At 37.8% G+C, this 20,945-nt stretch overlaps 2 protein-coding genes across 2 annotated transcripts in view; one reads left to right on the top strand and one right to left on the bottom strand.

Annotated features, from left to right (window-relative positions):
* Positions 1-1,065: 1,065 nt before the first annotated feature.
* Positions 1,066-20,945, bottom strand: part of LOC105626030 (protein dachsous) — a 74,408-nt gene continuing 54,528 nt past the window's right edge. Inside the window, exons 12-16 of the mRNA XM_012207342.1 lie at positions 18,013-18,955; positions 17,374-17,659; positions 7,322-7,615; positions 3,823-4,276; positions 1,066-3,376 (exon numbers count right to left, since the gene is read on the bottom strand). Of these exons, the coding sequence (XP_012062732.1) occupies positions 1,066-3,376; positions 3,823-4,276; positions 7,322-7,615; positions 17,374-17,659; positions 18,013-18,955 (4,288 nt within the window). The remainder of the gene's footprint in view (positions 3,377-3,822; positions 4,277-7,321; positions 7,616-17,373; positions 17,660-18,012; positions 18,956-20,945) is intronic.
* On the top strand, positions 15,161-17,082 carry LOC105626028 (deoxynucleoside kinase-like). Its single transcript, XM_012207341.1, has 4 exons — positions 15,161-15,305; positions 15,606-15,793; positions 16,450-16,699; positions 16,796-17,082. Exons 1-4 carry the CDS (start codon positions 15,161-15,163, stop codon positions 17,080-17,082), a joined length of 870 nt encoding a protein of 289 aa, XP_012062731.1.

A 20,945-nucleotide genomic window follows, 5' to 3' on the forward strand; every position in this document is an offset into this window, starting at 1 on the left:
TTAAGTTACCGTACCACTACGACTACTAAGGTACCGTACACGTACGTAGTAAGTACGTTAGTTACTAGAGAAAATTTAATTAATAATAAACATACTATTATATATATATATATATATATATATATATATATATATATTCAGTGCGTTATGTATATATGTATCGGGCTGAGAAATTCCATCCCTCGTTACATCGAGATCGCGTTCGGGGGACGAAGTAACAATTAATCAACGAATATATATGGTCACCTTTAGAGATGCGCTGCCACGAAATGCAGTGTGATCAGTTCGCTCGTGGTAGCGCGTTTTCGTTTTTAATTCGAATGATATCGCCATGTTCGTCGTAGTATTAACCGATTCGATATAATAAAATTAGATTACTGTACACACATTCACGAAGGCTTGATGAACATGGCGCGATCATTTGATTTCTGGTTTACAGTAAGGACAGTCTATTTTTTTTGATTATGACAACATCGTTATTCTCATAGAATATTATTTACAATACTATTTAATAACTAAACGCCGCAACCGGCGGATATTTACAACATTCCGCTCAGAAAGTACTTGTTTTCAATTAGCTATCGATCGGAATAAAAAACGTCTGTGTTATATAGCAGATATGGAATTGTCAAGGCGCAATCGCCGCTTTCTCGCTTTTTGTTTCACTCGTGAGTTACTCGTACCGCTCCTCGCGTTGAATCGAAACTATCTATAAAGTTTATATTTTGTTAACATTTTGTTAATTAATTAATTAAGTAACAATTAATTGCCGGAAAGTAGCGTTTGCGCGTGACGAGGAGAACGATTCGGCCATGGCCGATTAAATTGAAATTACTAAGTTAAACATTAACACTATATCCGCGGATCACGTTGTTCGCACAGTCTGAGAGAGCAATATACATATATCCATTAATAAATCACATTTAACAACGCATATTAACAGGAATTATTCGCATTACACGTTCGAGGTACCACATCGTCCGATGTCGCATTCCTGGCGAGTCATCATTGTATTAACACTAGAAATTAGTACGCAAAGTACGCCGGATTAAAATCAGAGTATTCTCAAATCCTCAGTTCGGCATCAGCGACGGGAATTCCTCGATTGGCACTTTGATTCGATCTCTGGGTGGCGGGTGGTACGAGGGGGCTAATACTAGGACTTCTCGTAGCTAGAGGTGATAATGAAGGAGAAAAACTCGGACTTAGTGCAGCGGAAGGGAAGGTAGAGGCATCGTGACTGATCGGCGATCTTGGTAGAATTCCTCTCGCCAACGCTGGTGCCGCTAACGATCTCGGAGCGACGGACGTGAGCAATGGTGGTGGTGGTGCTTTATGTACAGACTTGGTCTTGCCGCTGCTGCCGGAGTTTCCGCTTTGAACGCTGGCGGCATCATCCTTTAGCCTAGCAATCTCGCTGAATACATGAGCTAACGGTTGATACTGGGGTCCCCAGTCTAATAGATAATCCCAATTGTACGAACCAGTGAGCTCCTCCTCGCTGTGCACGATGGAACTTAGGGAACCATTCATCGATGGTCCACCTGGTACTTCTAGACCAGAAGTGGGTCGTCCAGATTCCCCAATCTTACCATAAATCAACGTTGCTATATCTGCCTCGGTGCTCGCTTCATCTTCAAACAGATGCAAACTGTCCATAGGCAAAGCTTCGGGAGGCCTCCTAGGCGTACCGGCTGGAGGATCCACGATGCCCAATCTAGCCAAGTATTCCTGAGTATTGTGAACTGAAAGGTCGCTCGCGGAATCACCGGTCTGCTGACCCTCATTGATCATTCTGATTTCTTCGTCGTCCCCATCATCCTCGGCGGAGCCCCTGCCGGAAGAACCCGACTGATCGCTTCCAGAAAGCTCGGAGGTAGCTTGCTGTTGCCCGGATTGACTGGATGTTCCATAAGGAGGTATTTCGTCGTATTTCGGAGGAGCAAACTGACAGGAGGCGCCGCCACCCGCTCCCCCGCCACTTGCGGAACTACCATTTCCGCTCGCCCCGACTCCGGCCACACTTCTGATCGGGATTGTGTCAAACGCGCTCGGGTCCACGTAACTGTTTGACGCAGTAGCGTTGCTCTCGCCATTTAAACCTGGCTTCGTACCGGGCTTCTTGTGACGGCGATTACGAATGTGAAGATAGAGAAAGATGGCACCAAACGCGAGAATGAGAAGAAGGAGAGCGATTAATAGACCCAGGACCCAATCGGCTAAACCACCCGAAGTAGCTACAGCCATATTCGAACCGATATCTGTAGGCGCTAGAGCGGTAGCTCCTCTAACTCCATTCAGCTCGGTATCATCCATTAATGCAATTTCTACTACCGTCATGTTAGACAGAGAACCCTGTCTACCGGAACTCGCGCTGACTACTAATCTGGGTGATTCGTCCATATCGATGTGCATTAATTTTTGTTTCACGATCAATGCACCGGTTGTGCGATTCAATTTGAAATAAGGATGTTGGGATGTTAATTGATACACGACTCGGCCATCGGGTCCTTTATCGCGATCGGTCGCCGTCACGTGACCAATTACTGTACCAGGCACTTGAGTATTGCTCCTTATTCCGAATCGATACATTCTCTCGGTAAATTGTGGAAAGAATTCGTCTCTCGAGTCTATCTCCACTCTGACACGCACTGCCGCTGTACGACCTCCTGCGTCCGTGGCACGTAATGTAAAAGCGTATCGATTCCGCTGCTCATAATCAAACACGGCGCGAGTAATGACAGTACCCGTCTCATCTACCGCGAACAGCTTCCAACTGTCATCGATGTCGGAAAATCCGCTGGCGGCGGAAACAATAGAGTAGTTCAATGATCCAAAAATGCCACGATCCAAATCCGAAGCACGCGCGGAGAAGACAACTGTACCAATCGGCTCATTCTCACCAACAAACTCGAGGTATTCGGAAACCGGAAACTTTGGCGAATTGTCATTCACATCTTCCAGATAAACGCGAAGACTAGCGAGCGCGCAAAGAGGCAAAGCCGGATCGCTATCGCAAACCATCACTACGAGATTGTAGACTTCAGGCTCAAGATCGCAGTCAAGCGTGGAGTTCACTAAGACCGCGCCAGTTGTCTTCTCTACACGGAAGAGACCCCCATCATTTCCTGAGGTAATGTCGTATACCAGAGTGGCCGCTGTAGTATTAACCAAGTCGTCATCCTTGGCTTGTAGGACGGCAATAGTCGTTCCGTATGGGGCGTCTTCTTTAATCGATACTTCATAGAGCTTTTCCAAGAAGTGCGGATAATTATCGTTGACATCCTCCACATTGATTGTTACTATTATCGGTTCATCTCCCATCAGTAAGCCTGTTGTCGTGTTTTCGATCTTGTTGCCCAATTGTAGCATGTATCTAGAAAATCAAATACGCGACTTGGTAGTGCTCTTAGATATTCTAAAATAAAGGAAATAAAAGTAAAAAAAAAGAAAAAGAGAAAGAGAAGAGAGAGAGAGAGAAAAAGAATGCTAATAATAAGAAAATTAAACTACATAAATCCTAATCTACAATATGTTATTTGCTTCTTTTCTTACTTCTTATCACTTTTTACTTCTTGCTTTTTTATCTCTTATCTTATTTCTTCGTTTTTTATTCAAGATAAAAGAAGACGAACTTTGAAAGAGACAAGAAATATGATTGCTGATAAAACGGTTGCAAAGAGGGAAAAAGGCAAGAGATAAAAAGCAAGGCATAGGAAGCAAAGAGCATATTGTAAATTAGACTTAAGACTCAACGTAATAAAATCATAAAATCAACGTATAAAATCATAGAATCAAATTTTGATCTAAACTATCGCTTACCTGTCTCTCGTCTCGCGATCAAGCATCTTTGAAAGTATCAGCCGATCCTTAGATATCTCAAATGTTCCGCTATCGTCGCCCGCAATGATGGCACCATCCAGAAGATCTACGTCGGAAAGTTTCATCAGCGTCGTACCTTTCGGCACACTTTCCTTCACCATGAAATTGTATTCCCGCCCGGGTAGAGCGCTCTTTAAACTACTAAATCGTACGACAACCGAGCACACCGACGATGCCGCGGGTTTGCCATGATCCTCCGCAACAATCGCCAAGTCCATCTCTTTTGGTATCGGCCTGGATATCGCTGTGTGATTAACAGTCAGAACGCCGGTCACGGGATCCACTGAAAATCCCTTCACGGGACGCAGCAGATAATATCGCACTCGGCTGTTCTCCTCCAAAAGGTCATCGTCCGTAGCGTTTACCATCAGAATTTCCTGCTTGCCTTGCCCTTCTGAAATGAGAAAAAAAAATCAACACGGTTACTCAGCATGTAATTATATTAACATAAATTCGTACCAGGTTTCTTTAAAATATTCTTGGAGTGAATATAAAGAGAAAGATATTTAGATGCGAAATTATAAAGAGAGCTCATATAACGTCATACGAGACGGCATTCATTAGTAAACGGCAGGGACTCGAGAAGCACTCTTCGCGAGATCGATTATCGAGTCGTACATTGTACAAGGAACCACTCGACAGGGACGCGGGAGAAAGATCGAGAGATCAGCAGACTCGAGCTCAAATACTCTTCGTGTCTTCTTGTTGCGGATGCGTCCTCGACCATCGCTGGTCTGGACCGACATTACAAACGCCTTTTTTCGGACGGCGAGCAAGGAGGATAAGCCTTCTTGACATCAGGCCCGAACGGAAGTATGAAATAATAACCAGTTATATATAAATCGCGCCGCGCAGTACCGTGGGTCCAGGCTCTCGATGGCGCATTGCGCATACAAAAATCATTTCGATGCGTTTCAAATCGTCGGATAACTCGGCATTAACGTGCCAAGCCACGGTCTAAAGTACAGGAGGCAGGGGAAGATATAGACCGATGCGTGGCGTGCGTGGAAGGTTTGAAATAAACCTGGAGAATATGATTTCCTTCGGGGATCTTGCGTCGTAGCCGGGGGAAGCGAGGGCATCTCCTCGAAAAAAAAAAAGTATTATCTGGCGAAGAGAGCAAGAAGAACTGTATAATTATTGTAAAATGCGTATGCACATGTTCGCATCACGACATCTTCTCACTAATTGTAAGATAAATTCGTATTTCCAGCAGTGTCAGAATATTCCTTCTATTTCCTTCTTTATTCATTTTTCTTAATCCTACTCTATCGCCCAATAATATTTCGATCGTTCTTGGTCGATGTAATATAGTCTTACTAATCTTCGTATCACTGCTCGTCCACTAATCTTGTTCCCTCATTAACTCCGTTGCGGGAGTTATAGATACTTTGAAAGCTTACATTGTACAGAAAAGTAGGTATCTGAAAGCTAATAGCTCTTTAGTATTTAATTAAAATTCGTACAATTTTAAGAAAATGTGAGAGAGAGGTTGGCAAAGCCAATCTTCTATCTATCCTGATATTATCTACCCTCACGAACATCTATAATAGTCCCATTAACCGGCCAGGAGCTTCATTAACTTTCGCCGAGATCTTTTTCGCTCAGTCAAGTCTGCAACCTTCTACAGGCATATCGTCATTCTTTGCCTGTCCCTTTTAAGAGGAACGGCACATAGCTTTTCGCGAACATACAAGCCGAAGCATGGGATGAAGCTGAAAAAGAAGAAGAAGATGCAAATTCGACGTTCTCGTCACCGTGGGAGCTCCCCGTTTGAACGAGCTCTTTCCTTCCATATTCGCCGCTTGCCAATCCAACCCTTCCAGTATCCGGATTGTCCTTACTTCCCTACCGCCTATCCAAATGCACCATTAGGCGCAGGCCTATGTATTTTTAATAAGTTTCGAGAGTCTTCTCGAAGCGGACGGTTGCAGTGAAGGCGGCTTTTCGGCTGACTCGCAAACGGTGTCCTCACGTTTATTTATGTGCGAGGAGTTCGCAATCCACCTCAGCTCTCCTTCCATCTTCTCCTCCCTTTCGCCTTCGTCCTGTCCTGTTGATCTCGCATTCTCTTTCCCCTCTCTTAATACATATATCTCATCGCCCTTTCTTCTCCACTATCTTTTTCTCTCCCATATTCAAGCAGCTAACTTTTCATCGGTCTTTCTTCTACTCGTCTTTCTTTTCTATCTTTTTCTTTCTCTCTTTCTCTCTCATCTTTCCTCACCACCTCTCACCCCCGCGCCGTTCTTTCTCGCGCGCTTTATCTCGGCGCGGTGTCAATTCGAGTTTGGAACACGGGCAACAGGACAACGCGTGTCTACTAAAAACCAGTTTTTAAACGCGCGTTTATTTCGCACCGAGAAGCCCGCCTGTATCTTCCCGTTGCCTCCTTCTCCTTCCTTCATCTCTTTGTGCCACTGTTGCTTCGATTTTTTTTGATGGGATGCTGATATCGAAATGCTTCGCCTAGCGGGGTGACAGAATTCGCGCGACCAATGACAACTTTACGGTATGAACGATAATGAATTCCGACTGATGAACCTGTATAACTTCAATGTGGATTTTCCACATTGTAACTACTGTAAGGTACAAAGCGACAGAACAATACAACGCCAACTGGATTATCTGCGCTCTAAATGAGATTCGTTAAAACTCTCATACTAATTCGTTAACCGATCATTAACTAACAGATTTAAATTCTTTAATGCGTGAACAGTAAGAGATTTGCGATGCGCTTTAAAAACGCGGCAACAGAAAAATATTATTCCATTGTTAAGAAAAGTAATTACTTAATATAATTTACTGTCTTTCTTAAGCAACGGTTGTATTTAACAAAGAATCTATTCTTGAATAATCTTAAAATATATTCATTATAAATTCATCATAGAAAATTTCATTAATATGTATACTCAAAATAAGAATTTATTTTCTTTTAGAGAATATTGATCAAAATTGATCAAAGAAGCATTTTTATATAATAAACAAATCGAAGTTATTTTAATTTAATAATCTTGTTGTAATTTAATCTTGAAGTATTAAATTTTCTAGAATTCAGAATATATTTCAAATAAATTTGATAATTGTGACAAACTGATGACACAAAATTTATCGATATATGAATTTTTAAAATATTTGAAACAAGTAATTATTATTTGCATGTAGTATGTATTTTTCTGTATATCGCCAATGATGTGATTTCTCGTCTCGCGATTTTATCCCAAGCTACCGTTTTACAGAACAACCTCACAATCTCGATAACGATCGTTCCCAATAAATCAAAGAATTATGCTCGCTGGAGCAACGCGATAATCGACGCAACGATCTCGTTCGATCATCGTCCAAGTTTTGATCGCAGATTCGACGATCTGCTACTTGTTTTATTCGTGTCGCTCTCGTAATCATGCAAAAAGAGGCATCATATACACTCGATACGTACCCGAAAGAACAGCCACGTAGACAGCCTGCTTAAATTGCGGCGTGTTGTCGTTGAGATCGGTCACACGAACCGTGAGATCGGTCATCGCTTCATGAATCCCGTCACTGGCGATCACCCGAAGAGTGTATTCAGAACGCATTTCGGCGTCCAGACGTTTCCGTAGAACAACTTTACCGCCGTACCGATCGATGCTGAAGGGCCCCGAACTCATGTCATCGAATCGATATGTCAACGCCGGTGAACTGTCGACGTCATTCGCCGTGATGGTCGTCAGCACAGTTCCCATGGCAGTACCTGAAATTGAAAATATACTGTTAAAAATTTCATGACATTAAATTTAATGTATTCATGAAAATTTATGAAATTTAATGTACACGTTGATTACATTTAAGTAATTATTGTAACTTAATTTTCAGTTAAATCATTCATTATTTTTAATTTCGTTCATAATCATGAGCTTTATTTACGTATAAAGGAAACTACATTTCTAATAGTGAGTGTCTCTTTACTAATGAATATGCATTTGTGCCGACAGTGATATTAAATATACAAATAAATTATTCTTAACTCAGTTACAGTTCTTTACTCAGTTATAAAAATTACACTCAAATTCTAAAGCATTCTGTTTGAAGTACAGAATATAAGTGTAAACCTTCGCTTTATGGCGATTGATTGCACTGAAAAAATTTACAAATTTTATACATTATTTCTTTGAGTAGTGCTAAGAAAACATTTACTTACAGTAGAGAAATATTTATTCAATATATAAAAAATGAAATTAAATTAATGGTTCTTATATCAAATAAATAAATTTACCTTCAGAATATACTTAGAACTATTTAAATAAATATTTATTAAAATTTAGTATTTTTTCTAATGTAGAGTATTTTTTCTAGAAAGATTCAAAGTTTTTATCTACGATTTAAAACTTTACAATACCAATACAGATTGTAAAATCATCCAAAAATTTTCGCATCTAAATAACTCATTACTGTAGCCGAAGATTAATTAACATTAATACATAAATAAAGAATGAATTTTCAAAATCGAAAAATGCATATATATTCATGAAAATTTCATTGCTACAATTAAATTGGATAATCGTAAGTGCTATTTTGCTATCTGATAGCGACGGAATTAAGTGAAATACATTTGACAAAATAAAGAAGTCCATTGGAGATTTCGAACAGAATGAAGAGCTTTATCGCTTCGCATTGTGGACCGCGCGGTCGCTAGCGGATTGCATCCTTATGCATAAAGGTGCCTGCCTTTGATTTCGTTCTTTTGTCCCCTCATCGCGAAGCCACTTTGTCACTGTGAAATGATCGTGCGCGATACATATATACGACGCGCGAACTGTGCAGCCTACGAATCTCATGGGCGCGCGCGTTCTCTTCCGCGAAGTTAAAGACACATCAAGAGGGTCGGTACTTAAAATGCATTGGATCCGTACTATCGAATCGTTTTATCTTGGCCAGTTGCTAAGAAGAAATGATCGAAACGAATCTGTCTGAGGGAGCGGATGAACCTCTCGCGAGGGAGACGATCGGGAGCCGCAGCCACCGCGAAATATATTACAATGTCGTCCTGTCTAGACGTATGCAAGGAAATTGAAAACCGTATCGCGGGAATGCGACAATTTGCACAAAGGGTGGATATGTATTCTATAACACAATCATAGCACACGAAATACGCTTATCCGCGCGAATGCGATTTGTCCTTAAATATAAATTTATGCCTTCGTCTAAGATTCGTTGTTGTACACAATTGCAAAAAGTAATTTCGCAACGATCATCATATCTTCTTACAATGAGAGAAAGATAAATACTTAAAAATTTATTTGCGGGATATAATGTTCATTTCATTGAAATAAGTCCTTATTCAAATACGGCCCAATAAAATTTTATTTCTAGCAAATAAACCATCTATTTTATTCTTTAGATAAATTAATGAGATATATTTCTCACAAAAATATATTATATATTTCATTATCACAAGTTTTTAATAATTAATAAATTGAAGAAAGTGTCATATTTACTTGCAAATATTTCGATTTTTTTTCTCATTTGTCATAATTTCTAAGATAAAAATACATACATAGTTAATGAGTAAATTTTAATTTTTAGCACATTGATTATTGAGATCAAAATTAAGGTTATTTATTGATTCATGTGTATTTACGTCTCGATACAAAAAAACGAAAAACATAATGTTTCTGTAAAAATCTATAAAGATGATTTAAGTGAGAAAAAGACGGACGTATTACGTAACTTTTAGCGATTTAAACGGGATTCTCCGACTCGGTAAAGGCAAGTATACGGTATGCGAATACGATGGTTAAAAGGAGGTACATCATCAAGGATTGGACTTTTGATTCCACGACCGAGCCGGGTGATATACGTCAGGCGTAGCAACACCTGCGGCAGTAAAAGAATTATTCTGTATACGCGATGCATTCAAGAGAGAGAATAAGGGCGGGAGGAAGCTTAGCTGGCACGCGGCTGTGACCGTTCGTAAATTTCACGAAAGATCATTAAAGTCATGTAAATCGGTTTCCAGAGCGACCACGCATCGTCTATGTACATGACTCTGTTATTGCTAGAAAACTCTTTACTATTCCGAACACAGCTGGGACCGTAAGTAGAGATGTGAACAATCGGAGTGCGCAATTACAATCGCGTGCGAGTTCATGTAAAAATTAGATGATTATTATATATTATTATATAATTACGAATTATTCGTATATAAAGTTTAATATCAATAATATTTGGCGCTAAGTTAAATTCAATTTTTATACAATAATAAAAACCGCAAATGCAATATAATTTTATCGCAATGCGTTGCAGCACATTGAGTATCAGATTCGTTACGTAACTTCACCGAGGTAATTTCAATCACGTTTTCCTCGCATTTCATGATTCGGGCCTGCAAATGAACACGTAGCGACAACGTTGGTGCTCCTTGTATGGAAAATACACTCGTCGGTGGTCTACCATTGTCTCGATTTCTCGTGTCAGTGCCACTTTCGTAGTCGATTCGATCGTTTCTGTCGATTAAATCCTCCCACGAATTGTGGGTATGGCAGAAGGGCCCTACGGGAGCGGAGGCAAGGCCCATCCAACATTTGCGAGCCGCGCCTCCCGCTTTCGATGATAATTATATCCTTTTATTCTACCGGGGTAATTACAAACGTTTACCGTAGGGCTCTTTCGAACGGGCCGCGTTAAAACTCGACCATGCGAAACTTGCGCGGATTAAACATAATCGACATCGCTGTCGTGCGAAAAACGCTAAAGAATCTATCCACGACGAGAAGATCGAGGGTCTTCTATTAAACTTTAAGTAAGTAGGTGATTTAAAGATATACAAATTGATAGATGGAATGCTCAGAAGATTCTAAAAAAATTGTAATTTTAAAACAATAAATTTAACTAAACAAGACAAATAAGAATATAGCGTGTATTAATAAAGCGCATGGAAAGAAGCTTTGTTGAAGAATCTAAAAATTTAGCTAGATACAGATAGATCTGAAAATAATTTTCTTGGACCATCAAAATAATTTTGTAGGAATCACAAGCATAATGAACAATGCTGCAATATATTTTGATATTCTATTAGCAAGCAATTTTGATGTTCAATTTTGATTCTATTTAATTATTTTCATCCAATAAAATTATTTTCAGATCTATTTGGCTAAATTTTTAAATTCTTTAACAAAAATTGCTCTTTCCGTGCAAATATTATTAACCGCACTGTCTTCTAATTTACTAATTTTTTTTAAAGTGTTAAAGTTTTTTTTAAAGTTTCTGAAAGTCCATGTTAAGATTTATAATCTTGAGGTTTAATTTTAGTTATATTTTTATTAATATATTAAGTTTAATTTTAATTTATACCTTAATATGAAATAGAGAACTATAAAACTAATGAATTTTAAGACTTATGATCATCTGGACGATACTTTTTGTTTTTCTTTTCCAGAACAGGGTTTTAAACTATACCTGAAGTGCTGTGACTATATATATCCACTCAAAGGTTAGGCCACTTCGTGTTGTAATATCAATTAGCAACATAAGCATAAATCTCTATGGGATTAATAAAAACGCGAAGGAAAGCTGATTAGAAGATGTCAGAGTAAACTCGTTATCCTGTCCCGTTTCACCACGTTACGATCATGTAATTCATATTTCTATCAAATGTACTTTGAATATAGTGAAGTAGCTAGTAGTATACGAGCTGAGCGGAAGCGAAAAGCTATTTCACCTCAACTATCAACAGGATATTAAAAGCGTGTCCAAGGGAAGCATAAATGATCGATTTAATCTTTATAGACAAAGAGTGACACTTACACAACGTGGCATTGACACAATCGTGATTGCAAAACAAACTGATCCACGAGAGCAGAGTGTGATGTTAAATAAATTTCGCCTGGCGCGGCGTTTATACGAGACTCCGAAGAGTTCTACGGCGATACAAATTAGATAGTAATCTCGCATTGCGCCATTGGCGTAAGCGAGTACGTAGCCACTACCTTCATGTCGAAGGTTCTCGAAAGAACAAGAAGAAGAAAGAGCTACGTAACAACAGCAGAAAGCGAAGAAAGGGAAGGCAAAAAAAGCGAATGCAATAAAAGGCTGAAGGAATCTCCTATTATATCTCCCGTCGTCTTGGAATGCTTGCTAGAACGTGCGTGACTCGCCACCTGCTCGCTATTGGGAATTCCATCAGGCAGGAAGAAATGGAGAACTACGCGAGAAGAAAACGGCCCGTTCGAGGTATCATCGAAACTACGCCGCAGCCTTCGTTTGTCCGCCGATGTGATTGAACTTACTCGATCACCAGTCCCTCCTTTCGTCGCGTCATCTTCGTTGACTAGCTGCCCGTTTGATGGCAATCGAAATGGATGGGGCTCAACGGGATCTTCTTTTTCTGCGTCTTGAGAAGTGATAGTGCGCAAGGTTGGCGCTTGTACGTCAAACTCGCAGCCACTACGGTCCCGTGCCGTTCCATTGAATCGTATCTGTCAATGGGGAACAATATGGTGGCGAGAAAGGCCGAGGAGCAAGAGGACCCTGTATGCCGAGCAGAAGAGGGAAGAGAGAGACAGAGAGAGATAGAGAGAGATGAAGGGAGAAAAGCTGAGCCACCGAACGCACGCCTCGGCAGCCTCGACTAAGTTATGCAGATTGTTCCGAACAGTTGGACTTTAATGTCGGCATAAATCCTTTGCCACTTAACTTTATACGTGGAGTAGAATGCATTCCTATCCTCTCGGCGCGGTTGGACTTCTCTCTTCTACTCTCTCTTACTAACTTCTCGACTCGTCTCTTTTTCCTTTATTCCAGATACTGAATTCTTTTTGCAAACTAGAATCTAATTCAAATGTGTCATCTTTCGAATTTAAAATGTGTCAAGATTTTGTGTTGAAAATGTTGGCCTCGATTGTGCCTATTTACAGAACACAGTTGCGTTTCTTAAATACAATACCTACAATTCACATATATTTGAAAATAATTAAAAACGTAATTTAGAGTATAAAGTTTCATTAGAAATGTTTCGAAGTGTTTGATTGATCAAAGTTAGAAGAAAAAATTTTATTAATTCATTAATCAAAGAATGCTTCAGAACATTTGTATCATCACGGTTTAATAAGACAGGTGTAACATTGCCATGGCTGAGTAGGAAAGTGAATTTGGGCCTAAATTAAATTAGCCATTCCAGTTTACTACTGCTATTATACACAGGAAGATGTATTTGGGCCCAAATTTGATTGGTTGTTTCCAGTATTGCTATCACCATTATGCGCAAAGTTATACCTGTCTTATCACGTCTATTATTAATCATAAAACTTTTAGTGAATCTCACACTGAAGAATAAATTTCATTCTTAAAGATTGAAAACTGAGCCACTCTTTTTCAAGATTGGCGCAATTTTCACTCTTCAGAATTAAATTCCACTTCAAAGATTTTAATTTTAATTTTATATCATTTTTTTCGCAATTTTTTAAATTGTTATTATTACAATAAATTATTGAATAAAATTCAATAGATATATTGAATAAAATTCAATAGAATACAAAATCAGAACATTGTAGTCTAGCTGGTTGATGTTTTTTGATAATTTATTAATATGATACAATTATGAAATGGATTCAAACCATAAATACTCTTTTCAATGAATAAAATAATAGATAAATAAATGCTTAAATCATAATCTTGTTTTTATTTTTTATCATTCAATTCCTGATAATATTTACAGTAGCTTTTGCTGATTATTGCTGAAGAAGCAATAATTTCAGTAGTATTAACACAATAATACAGCAACGCAATAAAAGTAAATATTTCAATTATTCATTTAATTTTTATTTTTCTCCCCGCACAGCATGCAGCCTTCACATCTCTTCCTCCCGTCATACGTGGGCAACCTTGAGAGAAATGAACCATCATAAAACCCATTGAATTTCGAGAGGGAGCTAGACATTCACGAGTCAATGACCAAGACGAAACTCGAGCTATCGCTATCGCGGTGATACCCGGTGAAATCCGAGATTGTATTTGTTGACAGGATTATCATATAGTATGATACCGCGATGCTACTGTCGTCGACGATCAGTTATCCTAACGAGCTCATCTCCATTCCATGTTGTAACGCAATGTGACCGCTTTTGGTCGCAAATAGAGCTACGGGATGACGAGCAATTCACGTTGCCGCAAAGCGGGAATAACAATTTGCGATTGCGGCGTCAGTTTGTCTGGCTCGCGAATGGATACTACTTGACACTTGATATCGTTGAGTGCCCTAAGAAACCACTCGCACATATCGTTACTCGTAATGCTATATAGTGAAATCTGATACACAGAAAAGAGACTAAACATTCAAATGCTTAGTCGATACAGAATGATAACTTATTTAGATTGTAACTTTATCGTTGATAAAAAATATCAGTCATCTTATATGATTGATGATATTTTAATGATTAGCTTGAATAAAATAAAATGTAATTAATTAATTAGTTATTGTCATGCACAAATATTATTAAATATTTTTGCATAGCTGTAATATTTTAATAGATTAGATTCTTATCGTCAGATAAAAATAGGAAAAAAGACAAATAACTACATAAATTATGTAACATTACTGTATTGCATAGAAATTTAGTAATTAAGAGAAAAACATCCGAATAATAATGAATTAATATTCCATTATTGTTTAGCTAATCATCTAAATATTTATTTTTTAAAACAGTAATATATTTGTGTTCTCTTAAAGATCAAACATATGCATAAAGAAAATTATCCCAATCGCATTATATATATATATATTAATTAATTATATAAATATTATAAATTATAAAAATATAAAATTTGGCTATATTGACAATATATTTAATAAAAGTATTTTTATATTCAATAAAATTATTAAATATACAAATACTTTTATTAAACATATTAGGTTTGTTCGACTTGCTTACATTTTTTACACTTAGCATCTTCGTTTTCTCTCTCTTTTCAGTGCCAAATATATATCTATCTCATTTTAAGTATAAAAAGTGTAAAAAAAAAAAGTGTAAGTCGAATAGCCCAATTGTTAATATAATTAAATTACATCTTGCCAAAAGAAAAAAGTTTTACTGGATTGTTTATGATTTAGCGTTCGCGGCATTTTTCCTCGAGTCTTTTGTATATTTTATGTATACTTATTTCATCGTCATAACTTTACTGCGCAAGCATTGCGCGGTGTCCAGCTGATAGCACCGACACCGCAGTGTGAAGGAACAGATGGCGAGCCGGTTCCCCATTTTGTGACGTACAAACATGGCGACGAGTTCTTTCGGCGGGAAACATGTCTCTTGGCTGTCTTGGTCAGCGTCTGTCGTGCGTCGCAGTTCGTCATCATCGAACAGCCTATGTGTCTACAACGCGGGTTTTTCAGCGAGTTTTAGTATCACATGAAGAATATTACGGAAGATATAAGAAGCGACATAAAGGTATCTTGCCGATAACCTCAAGAAGTTACGCATTGTCTACATAAATCAATAAATTGCTGTTGTAAAAGGGAACTTAATCAGCATCGAGATAATTACTATAGGTATTAATTATGATATCCTGATATTTTGTATCTCGTAAAACGCAATAAACTACAACGATCTGAAAACTGATTTAGTAGATTGTTTGATTAGCAGTTTCTCAAAAAATTTATTATTAATGATCATTAACATCATCCTATGACAATATAAAATTAAAATCTTGCGCAATTAGCTTACATTAGAAACACTGTACTGTTTCAGTAAAAAATAACTGTATCATGGAAATGCTTTCAACGAAACTTTACAACAATCCGTTTACGATCTGCATAGAAGGAAATATAGGAAGTGGTAAAACAACGTTCTTGAATCATTTCCAGAACTTTAACAATGCAACAATTTTACAAGAGCCAGTGGACTTGTGGCGAGACGTGGCTGGAGTAAATTTGTTGGTAAGTTCTTTTAAAAATAACATATTTTGGGGGATCCATACATATCTCCATTGATATATGAGACCTATAGTTTAACGTCGGATCCGAATGGTGATCAAAAATCTCTTAATCGCTAGATGGAATCATTTCCTTAAACGCGAAAAAACGCGTATATGGACGCAGGGGATTGAACCCGGATTTACAGATCGCGAGTCAATCGCACCGGGTGGCAAGCACTCGACGCCTCCTAAAGCTAATACTCAATTTCTTCACTTCCAGATAACTTTATCCAGAAGATATCCCCATTATAATCTGAGAGATATCTCTTGGATAAAGTTATCTAGGAGTGAAGAAATCGGGCACAACCTTGCTTTATGAAGCCGTAAGCTATAAATTGTAAGATGACAATATATCGACCATAGAACTTATATTTTTAGACCATTAGAATTCGGTTTTGCTCAATTCGTTTAAGTCTAACGATTAAAGCCTAAGACTGCGCAAAAAAAATATTGAAGATAGAAATTATTGTTCTTAATTATTGTTCTCTCTTTCGACTTATGTCTTAAGGTTTCTTAAAGCAAGATTATAGACTAAGACTAGTATAGCTATCTGAATAAATATTTATTGATATGAGTGTATTAATACCAAACAAAAATAAATATTGATAATATTTTTAGGATTTTTTCTATAAGGATCCAGTACATTACGCCTTCTTGTTTCAATCATACGTTCAGTTGACTAGGCTACAATTACATACTATGGCTACACCATCGCCTTATAAAGTTATGGAAAGGTCCGTGTTTAGCGCAAGATGTTTCCTAGAAAACATGAAGCGCACGCACATGATACAGAATGTAGAAGCGATAGTTTTAGAAGATTGGTATAATTGGTGCATGGAAAATACGAATATAAGGGCAGATTTAATAAGTATATATATCTCTATCAATTAAGCAAAATATTCTTATATAAAACGCAATTTTCTCCTTTCATTAAATTGTATTCTTTTTTGTGTCTGTAATTTAGTATATTTGAGGACAACGCCTGAAGTCGTGTTTCAAAGAATGCAAGCACGTGCGCGCAAAGAAGAGGATTCTGTGCCGTTGGAGTATCTAAAACAAATTCACGAAATCCACGACGACTGGCTCTACAGACAAACTCTATTTTCTTTACCGGCACCGGTTATGATCATAGACGGTGACAAAAGTCTCGAAGAAATGGTGCCTCAATTTGAGAAATGTAGAGACCGTATACTCAATGAACAAACTGATGGCACAACAAGCCCTAGAATTGTATTAAATACTAAAGCATAACACAGGCTATTTGTGCTAATATTATGTTTATTTGAGAATAGATTAATTATATTATAGGGTAATTTTTTCATAACCATATATAATCATAAGTTTGTTTGCGTTGCTTGCACTTTTTGCATTCATTGTCAGAATCTACTTTAAGAAACATTCGAATATATATTTATTTCATTTTAAGTGCAAAAATTTTTAGGTATTTCAAGCAATGTGAACAGACTTGTTTTATCTTGTTCTATTATTTCATAAAGTTTAAAAACTCTTTCAAAATTCAACAGCATGGTTCTTATGACTTACCTTCAGAGACTGAAATGATACTGTGTTTCGGGAAGGTAGGCTGATTGTCATTGACGTCGATTACCCGTACGCTCAATGCAGCGGTACCGGTTAATTGTGGGTTTCCTTGGTCCGTTGCGATGATAGTCAATCTGTACTTCTCACGGATCTCACGATCGAGGACTATATTGGTCCGAACGATTCCGCTGTATGGTGGACTTATGGTGAAGGCATTATCCGGATTACCATCCACAATATGATATAAGATTCTATTGTTTAATCCTTGATCAGCATCACTTGCTGAAAGCTACGGCAGCAAGTATTGACATATAAATTTGTGCGTTTAACACATTTTTAATATATTTATCATATTATCTATTCTTATATCTAAACTTTGTTAAGACAAAAAAGTACAAATAAATTCATTTGCACCTTTGGATTCTAATTATGTCATATTTTTTTAAACTTTTTCTTAAACCCTGTTATAAAAATAATTTCCTTATAGATTTTCATATCACATATGATTCGTACTTTAATTAGTTTCGTTATGTAAAGAGCTATAATATATTAAATATAAATATAAATATTATATTTTAATAATATAATATTAGAATGTAATATAATATCAGGGCAATGTTAGATCGTAAAAAGTTTTCTCACCTTCACGACAAAATCTCCTTTGGTATTGCCTTCAAGTACAGTAGCCGAGTACTGTGTTTGCGTAAAGATTGGTGGATTATCGTTGATATCGGATATCCTGATAATTACTTTGACATATGCTTCCAAAACTTCCTGGCTCCTCGCTATCACATTGAGAATGTGCCTTGAGCTTTCTCTAGGTATCTCCTTCGGCTGCTGCCCCTCTAAAGATCTACCCCATGAATTCATGCGCCCCGTGTCGCCTGACAATTCGTTATTGGATTTTACAGTCATGTCATTCCAAAATTCCGCGTCCAACCTGGTAGGATCATTGACGCGCAACAGACCACTGTCTTCATCGATCGCAAAGGTATTATAGTTGTTTCCGGACGCGATCGAATATGTGACGCGCTGTTTCCTGCCATCGGTACGTACCGCGGTAATTTTAACTATTTCCGTGCCAGCCGCTGAATTTTCCTGAATAATGACATTGTATGTGTCATTCTGAAATTTCAAGCTGGGCGTCAGGTCCGCGAGGTGGCCGACTTGAAGCTCAATTAAACCCTTAGCGCTCTTCGGCGGATTACCCTTATCCTGAGCCAACACCTCCAGATAGTACGTCTTGCCATTATCTTGCGACAATGATAGGCTTGCCGTTACTTCACCAGTACTAGGATGTATTCGAAATTTTGGTTTCTCTTGCTCGTTTATCAATGAGTATACGATATCACCGTTTACACCATCGTCAGCGTCTTTGGCTGATATTCGGAGAATGTTCTGACCCGGCTTCGTACTGATGGGCACGCGTGTCCGAAAAGGGTACTCCTCGAAAATTGGCGCGTTATCATTTATGTCGCTGATGATGATCTCGACGGGTATCGATGTGCTTTTCGCATCATACATGCCGCTGTCCGTGGCAACAACGAGGAAGGTGTAGTTGCTTTGACGTTCACGGTCCAATGGGCTATATCGAACAGGAAGAAACAGACATTAGTTATAGAATAATATAACAGGTTTATTGCAATCACGAAATTGAAAAGTAAAGAATAAAAATATTAATTTAATAAAAAGAGATTGCAATTTACTTCCTTTAGAATCTAATTTAATATCAATAAAATACATTAAATTAATAGTTTTCCTTGTTAATAAAAATTATGATTGTATTATTTTCAATAAAATAGATAAATATTTTGTTTCTACGTTATAATAATAAAAAATTATTACGAGATCACAAAAAAAGTTATTGGAACGAATTCTGATTTAGTCTCACAGTATTGTACTTTAAATTAATTTTCTTAAAACAATGCTATTAAGAAGTTACGCAAATGCAAGTCGAGCAAGGAAGAGAAGTTCCCAGCGTGCCTTCGCGATACAACATAACACTCGTAATAATTCTTAATAAGCGTGGGATAATGATCGGACGTCGGTAGTGCACGAGTTCGATACGCTTATTTACGATTGCGCGAAGCTAACTCGAATACTCCATAGTTATCTTCCGCTCTAATATCTGCTGTATCTGCTGACTGCAATTCGAAGTATGCAGTACGAATCTCTATCGCATTTGAACATAACGACAATTGCAAGAAATATTTCATTTGAGAATGATTCAAGGAATGCAAGTATTTTTTCATTTCGCGATTGATGTTATCGCTGAATTAATTAATGAAACACAATACATATAGATTTATATGAAAGACATATGGGTAGATAACGGTTGATTTAATAAAAATTTCGCACTTCGATTACAGGAAATTTATTGACACATCATTTCCATAAAAGATGATTTTGCTGAAGTATCTAAAAAATTGTTCTTCTTGAAGTGCACAATTTTTTCATCAGAGGAACTCCTTACCTATCATACACAACAAAAATAATTTTGTTGGATCATCAAAATAATTACAGGAAACTCAAGCATAATGAGCAATGCTTGCAAAAAATATTGATATTCTAGAAATTAGTTTGAGTGTTACACAATTATTATGATCGTCCAACAAAATTATTTTCAGATCTGTATCTAACTAAAAAATTAGATCAATAGTTGTTCAAATCAACGATCAAATTTAATTTACTTGTAAGATTAATATTATTTTAGTGATTGTGTTGCAAGTTCGAAAGTAATCAACGAGCAAGCAAGACTAAATGTATTTAAAATTAATTACATATTAGAATTATTATTCTAACATCTAATTTTGACACAGTTAACGCTTCTTATTTTTCTTTTAGTCTTAATTTATATTTAAATTTTTAGATATTTCAACAAAACCGTCTTTTCCATATAATATCGTCTCATTGTTCTTTTTATCAGTTCGCACTATTTATCAAATCGTTCTAAATGATGAGAACTGATTCTCGTTTGACCTGTATATTGTCTCTACCGGGTGGTCTCCAGAGAAAGCAAAAGAAGGGAGAAGTATCGAGAGGTGCTGCAGAACGACAGTGCGGCTTTCAAAAGGTAAGAGGAACGAGACCGTAGTCTCGTCGCAAGAGCAACGGCAATAAGGCGACACGAAAGTCGAGTCCACGGCTACTGATCAAGGGAAGAGGATACCAAAAACAGAAGCAGGAGGAGAAAGAAAAGGCGGAGGAGACGATGAAACGAGACGACTGTGGCCGCGGCGGGAAAGGATGAAGAGAGAATGAGAGAGACAACGAAAGTGGGAGAGGCGCGGCAAAAGAGTAGCTCGAACCGAGATCTGGTTTTGCATATCAGGAGGCATTTTGCCGGCTGAAATAATGCATTGAAATGCCAGATGGCGTCTCGCTGAAATGACACACGGCTGTCGCGACGCAAAAGTATGCGCCCCCCTGAGCTCCTTAGTCCTTTCTATGACTACCGACTACTCTCTCTCTCTCTCTCTCTCTCTCTCTCTCTCTCTCTCTCTCTCTCTCGTACACGCGACGACGACGACGACGAGACGACGTACGTACGTACGGTACGTACGTACGTACGTACG

The sequence above is a fragment of the Atta cephalotes genome (assembly GCF_000143395.1).
Source record: "Atta cephalotes unplaced genomic scaffold scaffold00004, whole genome shotgun sequence".
Lineage (NCBI taxonomy): Eukaryota > Metazoa > Arthropoda > Insecta > Hymenoptera > Formicidae > Atta > Atta cephalotes.